General features: G+C 42.4%; 1 protein-coding gene across 1 annotated transcript in view; it reads right to left on the reverse strand.

Annotated features, from left to right (window-relative positions):
- Window positions 1-3413: 3413 nt before the first annotated feature.
- The window catches only part of LOC109888893 (zinc finger protein 536-like), a 41178-nt gene continuing 30521 nt past the window's right edge, over window positions 3414-14070 (reverse strand). The window contains 1 exon segment of the mRNA XM_031821525.1: window positions 3414-3906. Coding sequence (XP_031677385.1) covers window positions 3632-3906 — 275 coding nt within the window. The 3' untranslated portion in view covers window positions 3414-3631.

Raw genomic sequence — 14070 nt, forward strand, 5'->3', positions numbered from 1 at the left:
CTCAACATGACCTGTCTCTTAGAACTAAGAGTTACAGTACTGCATGGGCTGGCCAACTGGAAAGAGATCATAATGTGAATGAAAGGTTGAGTGTATTACACTTGAAAACACAATTATGACAGCGCCAACCCATATTTTAACTTGGCAAACTTCAACTTTAACCTTAGTGAAGTTCTGTGGAGGCACATTTTGAAAGAAATTCTCAGAATGTGAATACTACTGTAAGTGAATGAAAGGTGGGATGAGTAGGTGACATTACTGTTAAGTTGTATTACACTTAAAAACACAGTTATGTCAGCGGTATCCCATTAATAAGTTGCATCAACTTTAACTTGGCAAACTTTGAATGTCTTCGAGCCTCCTTCACATCTTTACTTTGTTGTGACGTGCGCACATCAGTGCTGAACATGTTATGCCTATTTTCCCTATCAGATGTAGTCAAAGGTTAATTGTTTGGGAGTGAGAAATGACATTTCCTCCAGGGTCTGATGGAGACAAGGCTATTTCTGGATGTTACGCAAAATGTATTAATAAGGTAAGCATCATACATACAGGTGGGAACCAAAATACAACCCATGTTCGTGGTCTCCTCTGCTTCTGTTGAACTGAGTAGTGAACCCCTCTCAGTATGACATTGGCTTTGGTGCAAGATGACAACTGAAACATTAATCACGATTAGGAGTAATTAAAAAAGCTGATTAATGGGGTATGCTTTAAGGGAAATTGTACGTAATTAAGAGTTTGACATGACAAGGTTTGGGGTGATGTATACTGAGTCAGGTGTGTGTGTATGTAAGTTTGTTCACAGAGTTTGTTCAAAGACACAGGTTTTAATAGTCCCTCTAAACTCTGTGTCCTCTGTCACACATCACCCCACCCCAGGCAGGTAGGATAGGGTAGGGTACAGCATAGCCAGGTTTGGCATGGCCTGGGCAAGGTATTAACAGATATGACAGGTCTCTGATTACCCAGTCAGCTGGGCCTTGTCACCTGTCAGGTACAGAGATGGAGGGATGAGTGAGCAGAGAGAGGGAGGAGGAGGGAGGGAGGAAGGAGAGAAGGAGGGGGACAAGACAGAAAGAGATGAAGAGAAGGAGGAGTGAATTTGAGAGAATTCGAGGAATCACCAATGACAACAGACATCACAAACATTAAATACATATACGCAAATAATTGCCTCATACGGTACACAAGCAAACCTCACAGGGACTTAACATATGCAAGAGTCCCCTGCAAAGTTGTTGTGATCTCCTTCAATAACAGCATAGATAATTTCACAGACAGACAGACAGACAGACAGACAGACAGACAGACAGACAGACAGACAGACAGACAGACAGACAGACAGACAGACAGACAGACAGACAGACAGACAGACAGACAGACAGACAGACAGACAGACAGACAGACAGACAGACAGACAGACTGACTGACTGACAGACAGTTGAAACCCAAGGAATTGTGGGGATTAAACGGCACCCATGTCTCAGAAGGGAAATGGAAGGAAAAGACAGCCAGAAAGAAAGAAAGAAAGAAAGAAAGACAGTCAGAAAGAAAGACAGACAGCCAGAAAGAAAGAAAGACAGCCAGAAAGAAAGAAAGACAGCCAGAAAGAAAGACAGCCAGAAAGAAAGAAAGACAGCCAGAAAGAAAGACAGACAGCCAGAAAGAAAGACAGCCAGAAAGAAAGACAGACAGACAGCCAGAAAGAAAGAAAGACAGCCAGAAAGAAAGAAAGACAGCCAGAAAGAAAGACAGCCAGAAAGAAAGAAAGACAGCCAGAAAGAAAGAAAGAAAGACAGCCAGAAAGAAAGAAAGACAGCCAGAAAGAAAGAAAGAAAGACAGCCAGAAAGAAAGAAAGACAGCCAGAAAGAAAGAAAGACAGCCAGAAAGAAAGAAAGAAAGAAAGAAAGAAAGAAAGAAAGAAAGAAAGAAAGAAAGAAAGAAAGAAAGAAAGAAAGAAAGAAAGAAAGAAAGAAAGACAGCCAGAAAGAAAGAAAGAAAGAAAGAAGTGAATGTGAGGGAGGGGGAGAGTGTGGGCTGCCAGGCAGCGAGGGAGAGCAGGAGAGGAGAGCTTTGACAGACATGTCTCGCCCAGGCTGACAGCTCCGTCAATAGCCCCGGGATGGCCGCCCTGATTGACAGCTAACAGGTGGCTGGCTGAATGGAGTTGTCAGACCACCTGTCAATCAAACACATCGCCGTGGTTACTGCGGCCAGCTGCAGACACACAGCTGCCCAAGGTGAGCTCTTGTTCTACAGTCTGAATGTTGGCACACCGGTGGAGCTGCCGCCTGCCTGAATCACACTAACATTACTGTAGATAGCCACTACTGTGTGTGTGTGTGTGTGTTTGTGTATTTGTCTGTGGGGGCTTACTTAATTAAAATGGGCCAATATATAGTAAGTAGGCTTATCCACTGAGTGTACACAACATGAACCTTTTTGCCCTCAGAACAACCTCAATATATCGGGGCATGGACTCTACAAGGTGTTGAAAGCATTCCACAAGGATGCTGGCCTATGTTGACTCCGATGCTTCCCACAGTTGTGTCAAGTTTGCTGCATATGCTGTGGGAGGTGGACCATTCTTGTTGAGCGTGAAAACCCCAGCAGTGTTGCAGTTCTTGACACAAACCGGTGCGCATGGCAGCTACTACCATACCCTGTTCAAAGGCTCTTAAATATTTTCTTGCCCATTCAGGCTCTGAACGGTAAACATACACAATCCATGTCTCAATTGTCTCAAGGCTTAAAAATCCTTCTGTGACATGTCTGCCGCCCTTCATCTACACTGATTGAAGTGGATTTGAAAAGTGACATCGATAAGGGATCATACTGCTTTCACCTAGATTCACCTGGTCGGCAGGCTATGGAAAGAGCAGGTGTTCTTAATGTTTTGTATACTCAGTGTATACATATATGGATGGTTTATCATCTTTGATTTGTAATGCATTTCAGCGCATCCATGACATCAATGAATCTACACAGTTTTCCATTTCCTTAGTTCCCTTTAATTGAGCATTGTTGCATTGTTCCACAGAAGAAGGCATGAAGCATTGGAGTTAATGGGAGATAATGATACGTGTGCGAGCCCCCCCCCCCCCCCCCCCCCGAGTGGAATAGAGAACAAATGGAAGCATTCTACTCCATTACATCTGCCATGATTACCCCCTGAACATCTGGTGTAGGATTCTGACTGATAACTGTCCTGAAGAACTCATATCAGGAGATATTAACAAAAACACAGGCATTTCTGCTGCGTGAAAGAGCTTAGCTTGGGGGAGTTAGTTTGGTGCCTGCTCACGATCCGACAATCAGTCAGTGTTGAGCTGATAGATTAATGTGGGTAAATATAAATCATTATGACACTGGGTATAAATGAAGTAAAAAGCACTCAATCTCTCCGCGCTGCACATACCACAAAACACTTTATTATGGGCCGTTTGTTTCTTACAGATAAATATATTTTGAAGTCCACACTGGAATGTACATCAACTTCTTGTTTTGAATCTCTTCCAACTCCATCTCCAACAACAACCCTATCCTCCGTCTCTCACCCTTCACACGTGAAACCGAACCACGTATCAGTGATTTTATAAATGTCTATATGTAGTTGCCGTAACAACGTCAAGTCCCACACAGTGATGTCACGGTGATATCTCTCACAGTGGGTGTAGGCCTAGGGGCGTCTCCCAAGCCCATGATGCTTTGGGGCAGGTAGGAGGAACCAGCGGAGCCTTCCTGGGAGGTCACATGGGCGTTGGTATGGGTCCGTCGGAGGCGTCTGTCTGGGTACAGGCTGCTGTCGAAGGGCCTGCGGTGGACACACAGGACATGGGTTTTCAGGTTACCCTTCTGGGTGGCGCTGTAAGGGCAGTACCTGCACTGGAAAGGCTTCCCACCTGGCAGAAAGGAAAGCATTGCTTTAGACAAATCAACCTCCCAGCCCTCCCTCCTTCATTGTGTTTACTGCTGCCAACTCTGTTGTGCCAACTCTTTACTGGTAGTCATAAAATATTGTAGACTAAATCATAATAACACCAGCAGTGGAATAAGGGGGACAATGATTCTGTTTTCACTTTGGGAACTCCATCCCCATGTGTTCCACATACACAGTAATTCCACCTCTGACTAGTACTACATACCACAGGTGTGGCTTCTTCATTGGACCAGTTTATCACAGCAGGAAAACAATCCTGCAGCAACAGGAAATGTTAAATATTGTGTGGATTATAATTAATGGCCATTTGTGTAGGGTTTGATTCATTTTAGGCAAATCAAGTAAAATTACAAACTTTAGAAGCCTTTTTAAACTTCTACCACTTTAAACACTACAAGTTTGCATTTCCTGCAACAACAGGGTGATCAAATTAAGACATCTGTACATACTACTTTCATTGGCAACAGAAACACACACACACACACACACTTCCTGGGCTCATGGTGGTGATGAGTGTTGGGCTGATGAATGACAGACGTCTGCAGCTGGCTTCACTAAGGCCTGCTAAAGCTTCCTGTCTGTTCCCCTCTCTCTCCTCTCTCCTCTCTCTCCCTCTCTCTCAGATAGTCTAGCCTAGACACAAATGACCATAACACACCAATGTCCTCTATTACTTGCTTCCAGTACTGTCTTATTTAAACAAGCACTTTACACCCAATTTGAAGACCAAAGCATTGAATCTCATTTCCACTGGATTATACTCTGTTTTTACTTTGACACCAACACAATGTCTATTTCAGGCTCTGTTACTTCACCACTACAGCGCCATGCTTTCTTTCCTTCTAAAAACTCTGGGACTTCTTCTATCATTCATGATTACAGTAAACCGTTATGGGATGATGTCATATGACATCACTTCCCAAAACACAAGCTGCCACAACCTTTTAACCTCTCTCCTCCTCTCCCTTCTCCTGTAGGCTATGAAACTGAAAGCTCTCTTTCACATCTACATAAAAAGTCATTTTGGGGAAAAATGTAAAAAGCCCACAGAAGGTGTTGGGCAATAAAAGTTAATGCTCCATCCATCTGTTGGTGTATAATAACCTGCTGGTTATAAAGGACACACATTTAGTCAGCAGTACAGGAAATGAGACTGAGTGACACATCTGAACACCCCCTGAATATCACTAACCTGTCTGTCTGATAAGCAACATATGTCCGAATATCACTGACCTGTCTGTCTGATATACAACATGTCTGAATATAATCTTGGAATCCCAGAACTAAAATCTTGCAGAAATGCACTAGATGTTACGTACTCTGTCCATGAAAGACTAATCTGCATATCACTGACCTGCCTGTCTGAATATCACTGACATGTCTATCTAAATATCACTGACCTGTCTGTCTGCATATCACTGACCTGTCTATCTGAATATCACTGACCTGTCTATCTGAATATCACTGACCTGTCTATCTAAATATCACTGACCTGTCTATCTAAATATCACTGACCTGTCTATCTGAATATCACTGACCTGTCTATCTAAATATCACTGACCTGTCTATCTGAATATCACTGACCTGTCTATCTAAATATCACTGACCTGTCTGTCTGCATATCACTGACCTGTTCACTGACCTGTCTGTCTGAATATCACTGACCTGTCTGTCTGAATATCAATGACCTGTCTGTCTGAATATCACTGACCTATCTGTCTGAATATCACTGACCTGCCTGACTGAATATCACTGACCTGTCTGTCTGAATATCACTGACCTATCTGTCTGAATATCACTGACCTGCCTGACTGAATATCACTGACCTGTCTGTCTGAATATCACTGACCTATCTGTCTGAATATCACTGACCTGCCTGACTGAATATCACTGACCTGTCTGTCTGAATATCACTGACCCGTCTGTCTGAATATCACTGACCTGCCTGACTGAATATCACTGACCTGCCTGACTGAATATCACTGACCTGCCTGACTGAATATCACTGACCTGCCTGACTGAATATCACTGACCTGCCTGACTGAATATCACTGACCTGCCTGACTGAATATCACTGACCTGCCTGACTGAATATCACTGACCTGCCTGACTGAATATCACTGACCTGCCTGACTGAATATCACTGACCTGCCTGACTGAATATCACTGACCTGCCTGACTGAATATCACTGACCTGCCTGACTGAATATCACTGACCTGCCTGACTGAATATCACTGACCTGCCTGACTGAATATCACTGACCTGCCTGTCTGAATATCACTGACATGCCTGACTGAATATCACTGACCTGTCTAATTGACACTAGGAGCTAAGATATAATTACTTTACTCATTTAAAAGCTTTGCCATTGTGTTGTAAAGAAGAAAAAAAGAAATAAAAACCTGACTTTGCAAGACTGACTTGGCAGTTTAGGGATGTAATACATAGTTTAATGCAGAATTAAATGTGTTTGGAACAGGTCAGGGCAGTACATTTGGTTAACCACATGTTTCAAGGAAATCAAATTACTACCAAATGTATTTTTTTCTTAGAACCATTACAAAATGCAAGTCATTTTTTTCCACATTAAGCAACATCAGCAAATAATACGATATAAAGCCAGTCTTATCCGTACACGTATAGTGCTTTCCCTATCTCTCCCCTCTTTCTCTCTCCTCTTCCTGTCTCGTACATTCTTTCTTCCTGGTATTTCCCTCCCACTGGAGGAGAGGGGAGGTCCAGGACAGGGCAACCTCCAAATAAGTTCCATTAATCACAGGCCACAGTCTAATGTAACTAATATTTTACAATTAGAGGAGACAGGACTGAGCCCAGGGCCATCCATCTCCCCAGCACATGATCATCCATTCATAGGCTACACACTAGCCTGAGACCAGACCAGCTCACACACGCATTTACCAGGAAACAAGAAAGGATGGGAGAAGGGGAGGGAGAGGGAAAAGTCTATGTGTGAGCGTGTGTGTGTGTTGCAGGCAGAGATAATGACCATGATGACAGTGGTGGGGCTGTGGGGGCCAGAGAAGCTGAATGGTGACGGATGACACAGCGCGGAGCTCTGATGGAACACAGACAGTGAGTGATGACTGCACATCATTCCCAGCGCTCCACCCTTCATTATCTCTATGGGGAGACCCAGTCACAAAGGCAGCCCGCTCTGCCTGCCCTCTCTCTGCCCTCAAACGACATCTGCTCACAGAGACAGCCACACTAGCCTTCTTCTTTCACCTCTCTGTCTCGCCATCTATCTCCATCTATGCTCCCTCTCTCGCTCTCTTGCTCACTCTGTGTTTCTCTGTCTCTCTGTCATCCTTTCAGTAGAGGGTTCATACCCAGCAGACAATGAGGTAATGACTCTGTCCCCTTTCAAATCAGCTCTTTTCTTTCTTTCTTTTTCTTTCTCTCATTCTTAGATAATCCACTCTGTATCAATCTACTCATATTCACCAAGCCTCACGTGTTGGGAGGCCCAATCTGATGTCTCCCATATGTGGAGGATGTGTTATGCAATAGTCGCTGTCCTCTCATCTATTCTCTCATATAGGATGAAACTCCTTTGTCAATAACATTCCGTATATACTGCATTATCTAATGACACATTAAATAGCAACGGACAGTGAACTAACGTGTAAATATTTCCTAACATGGCATGATGCCTTGAGCCAAGTCAACATGCATCCACAGCTATATGATTATATCGCCATCTAGTGGCCATGGTTGGGAGATGTAGTGACAGGGCATTAGCCATGAGGGAGGACTCTATATGAAACTAATGAGCATGCAGACAGATTCATCCAGGGGTCACCATCTGGCCAATTACCACTGTTGGCACACTGTGTCCGACCTGAACTGTCATCGCACACACATCGCAAATCACTCCATGTCCACGGTGCCCTGCAATATGTCACAGAGTGAATAGACCTAGACCACAGTATGGGGACATAGGGATAGGAGCCAGTTACTTGACAATGCCACATAGTTAATACTGCAAACAGGGCAGGCAAGCATTTGGCGTGATGAGAACAATGTCTGACTGACCACCTGCTTGTTGTTTGTAGTTAGAGCAGCCAGGTCGCCTGTGATACAAGTCAGTATTCGATGTCTATCCATGTCTGAGGACGTCAGGAGATAATGTGGAAACCAGCCACTAGGGGCAACAGTAAGCACTGTTACCTTCAAGTAGGTTCCGTAGGTTTCGTAAGCATCTGCCTCTGGTGCCAAAGGTTGTATGTTTGTATCCCGCCATAGAAGGTTGTTTTTGAAATAAATAATCATTTCAATAAAGTACGACTGGAATTTATATATAAACGCCTGGAATATTTCAATTTTGGAGAATCTCTTCTAAAATGGATTAAACTTATGTATAGTAATCCTAGGTGTAAAATAGTCAATAATGGCTACTTCTCAGAAAGTATTCAACTGTCAAGACGAGTAAAACAAGGTTGTCTACTTATTATGGCAATTGAAATGTTAGCTATTTAAATCAGGTCCAACAATAATATCAAGGGGCTATAAATCAAGGGCTATATGGAGTATCTAGATACTTTTTGTAACCTCTCTGGAGGAGAGGATTGGTACTGGACCACTAAAATATAAAACTTTAACATTAACGCGTAGTTTACCCAAAAAATGGTCTGGCGGTGATGTGGACACACTCGCTATACCTATCCCGAAAGAAAGAAATGATCTCACAACAATCCTTTTTTTTACGATCTTGTGCTCATCGTTGCAACTCCCCATTGGGCTCAGGAGAGGCGAAGGTGGAGTCATGCGTCCTCCAAAACATGACCCACCAAACCAGACTTCTAAACACCCACTCTCTTTACCCGGAAGCCAGCTGCACCAATGTGTCGGAGGAAACACCGGTCAACTGACGACTGAAGTCAGCATGCAGTCTCCCGGCCCACCACAAGGAGTTGCTAGAGCGCGATGAGCCAAGTAAAGCCCCTCCAGCCTAACCCTCCCCTAACCCAGGCAACGCTGGGCCAATTGTGCCCCGCCCTATGGGACTTCCGGTCACAGACAGTAATGAGACAGCCTTGGATCGAACCCTAGGCTGTAGTTGACGCCACAACTCTGTGATGCAGTGCCTTAGACCGCTGCACCACTCGGGAGGCCACCACAATACATTTTTTTATAGAAAGTTAGCAAAATAGATACAATTTTGCTACCATGGTCTATTTGTGGAAAAGTCCCCCTGATTAACTCTTTAGTCATATCCCAGCCTATTTATAAAATTAATTTGGAGGGCAGAAATGATTAAATATTAAAGCATTAGACCTCTCACTAAAGGCTTCGTCATACAAAAGTTATACTTAAATCAGAACTGGTTCTTTAGCAGAATAGTAAGAATGTCTCACCCCATGTTCAAGAATGGCCTTTTTCCCTTTATTCAGATTACAACCGCTCACTTTAGTTTATTTGAAATTAAATAATCTCCAAAATATTGCTATTTTTAAAACAAATAAATAATTTGATCAACTTGGGACATTTTGTTAGTCAAATTCTAGAAAAGGATTTAATGGCTTTTGAAGCTTCTGATAGGCTAATTGACATCATTTGAGTCTATTGGAGGTGTACCTGTGGATGTATTTCAAGGTCTACCTACAGACTCTGTGCCTCTTTGCATGACATCATGGGAAAATCTAAAGAAATCAGCCAAAAATTGTAGACCCCCACAAGTCTGGTTCATCCTTGGGACCAATTTCTAAACGCCTGAAGGTATCACATTCATCTGTACAAACAATAGTACGCAAGTATAAACACCATGGGACCACGCAGCCGTCATACCGCTTAGGAAGGAGACACGTTCTGTCTCCTAGAGATGAACGTACTTTGGTGGGTAAAGTGCAAATCAATCCCAGAACAACAGCAAAGGACCTTGTGAAGATGCTGGAGGAAACAGGTACAAAACTATCTATATCCACAGTAAAACAAGTCCTATATCGACATAACCTGAAAGGCCGCTCAGCAAGAAAGAAGCCACTCCTCCAAAACTGCCATAAAAAAAGCCAGACTATGGTTTGCAACTGCACATGGGGACAAAAAGCGTACTTTTTGGAGAAATGTCCTCTGGTCTGATGAAACAAAAATAGAACTGTTTGGCCAAAATGACCATAGTTATGTTTAGAGGAAAAAGGGGGAGGCTTGCAAGTTGAAGAACACCATCCCAACCATGAAGCACAGGTGTGGCAGCATAATGTTGTGTGGGTGCTTTGTTTTTCACAAAATAGAAGGCATCAGGAGGATGGAAAATGATGTGGATATATTGAAACAACATCTCAAGACATCAGTTAAAGTTAAAGCTTGGTCGCAAATGGGTCTTCCAAATGGACAATGACCCCAAGCATACTTCCAAAGTTGTGGCAAAATGGCTTAAGGACAACAAAGTCAAGGTATTGGAGTGGGCATCACAAAGCCCTGACCTCAATCCCATAGAAAATTTGTTGGCAGAACTGAAAAAGCATGTGCGAGCAAGGAGGCCTACAAACCTGACTCAGTTACACCAGCTCTGTCAGGAAGAATGGGCCAAAATTCCCCCAACTTATTGTGGGAAGCTTGTGGAAGGCTACCCGAACCGTTTGACCCAAGTTAAACAATTTAAAGGCAACGCTACCAAATACTAATTGAGTGTATGTAAACTTCTGACCCACTGGGAATGTGATGAAATAAATCATTCTCTCTACTATTATTCTGACATTTCACATTCTTAAAATAATGTGGTGATCCTAACTGACCTAAAATAGGGAATTTTTACTAGGATTAAATGTCAGGAATTGTGAAAAACTGAGTTTAAATGTATTTGGCTATGGTGGATGTAAACTTCCAAAGCCTCCTTCACTCATTCTGCCAAACATACCCTCGTAAATCTGACTATCCTACCAATCCTTGACTTTAGTGAATTAATTTACAGAATAGCCTCCAACACTCTACTCAGCAAATTGGATGTAGTCTATCACAGTGCCATCCGTTTTGTCACCAAAGCCCCATATACTACCCACCACTGAGACCTGTATGCTCTTGTTGGCTGGCCCTCGCTTCATATTGGATGCCAAACCCACTGGCTCCAGGTCATCAATAAGGCTTTGCTAGGTAAAGCCCTGCCTTATCTCAGCTCACTGGTCACCATAGCAGCAACCCGTAGAACGTGCTCCAATAAGTACATATATTTCACTGGTCATCCCCAAGCCAACTCCTCCTTTGGCCGCCTTTCCTTCCAGTTCTCCGCCAATGACTGGAACGAATTGCAAAAATCACTGAAGCTGGAGTCTTCTATCTCCCTCACTAACTTTAAGCATCAGCTGTCAGAGCAGCTTACTGACCATTGCACCTGTACGCAGCCCATCCATAAATAGCCCACCCAACCTCATCCCCATATTGTTTTGTTTTTTTGCTCCTTTGCACCCCAGTATCTCGACTTGCACATTCATATTCTGCACATATATCACTCCAGTGTTTAACTGCTAAACTGTAATTATCTCACCACTATGGCCTATTTATTGCTTTAACTCCCTAATCTTACTACATTTGCACACACTGTATATAGCTTTTTCTATTGTGTTATTGACTGTAGGTTTGTTTAACCCATGTGTTGTAATTCTGTGTTGTTTGTGTCGCACTGCTTTGCAGGTCGCAGTTGTAAATGAGAACTTGTTCTCAACTGGCCTACCTGGTTAAATAAAGGTGAAATAAAAAATACAAATAAAATACCAGTAGATGGCGTAGTATAGGCTTAGGCCTTCAGCAAATGATTTGTCTGAGAATGAAAAAGGCACAGATGTGCCTTGTCTAGAATAACCGACTGAGCTGCAAAATAGAAAGTATTTATGTTTTAGGCTAGGCCTATTCCGTTATCTAAATATGCCATGCTGTTGTGTGTTGTTTAATAGCCAAATAATTGCATCATTTATTTTTATAGCCGTGTGTGGCTACTGTGGTGATCATGTAACCTAATGAATCACACTTTTTCTAGTATTTGGGAGCACGGACTGTAGGCCTTATATTAGGCATTTTGACTGTTGTATTGTGAATTCCACTCTGTGTGTAGGCTTGTTATAGCCATTTGCATTGCACAACCCCATCACACAGAGGCTATAACCATATCAATAAATGAGACAAAACAAAATATTGATTAAGTGTTGGCTATAACCTGTCCTGAGCGAAATAACCAAGGGGCCCCAAATGGTCAAAACTATCCATGGCCTATTCTTATTGCCAGATCTGTTGTCCCGATCAACCACTGCATGTGCTTCTTCAAGTATTTAGTTAAAAATCTATTAGGAGGCTATAATTAGAGGCCTGTGAGCTAAGGTCTCTTGTAAAGCGGAGCCCTGTAATAAAAACAGTTATAAAACACAAATAGAGTTCTAAAATGATTCTGCAAGACACCAGTACCCAAAATAATAGCCTGAATGGCAATGCCTCCAAGTTGATGGCCTATTTTGTATTTGGATATGCCTAAATTAAACATTTACTTGAAGTGATAACAAACAAATGGATAAGACTGTTCTATTCTCTTTGATTTAGTTCCTATTGCAACTCAGACAAATGACTGAATTGATGACATACTGACTGACTGAACTGAATAAAAGATTAATTAAATGTTCAAATATGTTGGAATGATGAGTTGCACACATCATGCATGCTCTGCACTTTACTTGGCTAGTAGGCAAATAGGCCTACATTAGGGTATAATGACTATGGCTGCAGGCCTCCAGAAGGGCATCCTTTGAGGCTGAGGGGTGCTTTTATGAAGACGCATTGTGCTTTAGTGCTGCATAGAGATCACAAGCTCTTCAACTGGCCAGCAGTGTCGCGGTGGTGGGAAGAGCCTATACGGAGACTAAGACCCCTGCAACAGAGTTATTGTGAAGTGTGGGAATACGTTTACGCCAGACTTAGCCTCTGTTTAACCTATCTCTTGTTCATTTCAATGTCCATATGTTCCTGACCCGATTCATATAAATCATGTCAAATTATAAAATAAAATAAATCCGATTAACCCCTCCTACAGAATATGCTTTGGCAAGATTTTGAGTGATGAAATAAATATAAAAATATTATATACAAAAATATTTTGTGTGGCAAAGACTCCAGTGGTCATGCATAATTCATAGATTCACCCAACATCTGTTGTTATTCTGTTTCATTATTCCTGGTAGATACTACTGGTTATGATTGCAGACAGAGCCCAGAGAATAGGATGGTGCGATATTGAATTAGTCATATTTTGATAAGGTGTATGCATGGGGATGTCCACGTCACCCAGAGATATATCCATGCTGTACAGATACACCTAGCGGACTGAAACTGCACTGTTGTATGCATAATACAGCTAGTGCTATCTAGACTTGTGCTGGCAAACAAATCCATTACATTAGCTACCTAAATGTGAAGTAAACTCAGTTGAGGAGTAATCGAGAATTTAACTTGAAAACATGCAGGTTACCTCTTTCAGGTTTCCCTGACTTCCGTTTTTTATACTGTGTTATGCTTGTTTGCATAGCACTCCTCACAGGCTGTTTGGTGTACTTTTTTAACTGCCAAAACTCTGAAAGGTATTATTGTACTTCAGAATTGCAACACAAGATTTGTTCAAGACTAAAATGTTTGTCTGTAATCGTAGCATGGTGTTTGTATGTTCACAAATGAAATTTCACGTTTTATGTTTCACGAATTGCCATTGCTTTTCTAACGATCCTAACGATGTGTACATTGTGGCAGGTATCTAGCTCCATACATCTCTCCCTGTCAAACATATGTGCAGTATATGGGTGCATGAAATTCTACAGAGCGCATGGCTTGAGCGAGGATTTTCGTTTGCATGATAGTGTCACGTTCTGACCGTTAGTTCATTTTTTTATGTCTTTATGTTAGGTTGGTCAGGGCGTGAGTTGGGGTGGGTAGTCTATGTTCATTTTTCTAGGTTGTTATATTTCTATGTGTTTGGCCTAGTATGGTCCTCAATCAGAGGCAGGTGTCGTTCGTTGTCTCTGATTGAGAATCATACTTAGGTAGCCTGTTTTCCCCATTTTGATTGTGGGTGTTTAATTTCTGTTTAGTGTCTGTTCACCTGGCAGAACTGTATCGTTTTCGCGTCGTTATTAT

The sequence above is a fragment of the Oncorhynchus kisutch genome, linkage group LG4 (genome assembly GCF_002021735.2).
Source record: "Oncorhynchus kisutch isolate 150728-3 linkage group LG4, Okis_V2, whole genome shotgun sequence".
NCBI lineage: Eukaryota > Metazoa > Chordata > Actinopteri > Salmoniformes > Salmonidae > Oncorhynchus > Oncorhynchus kisutch.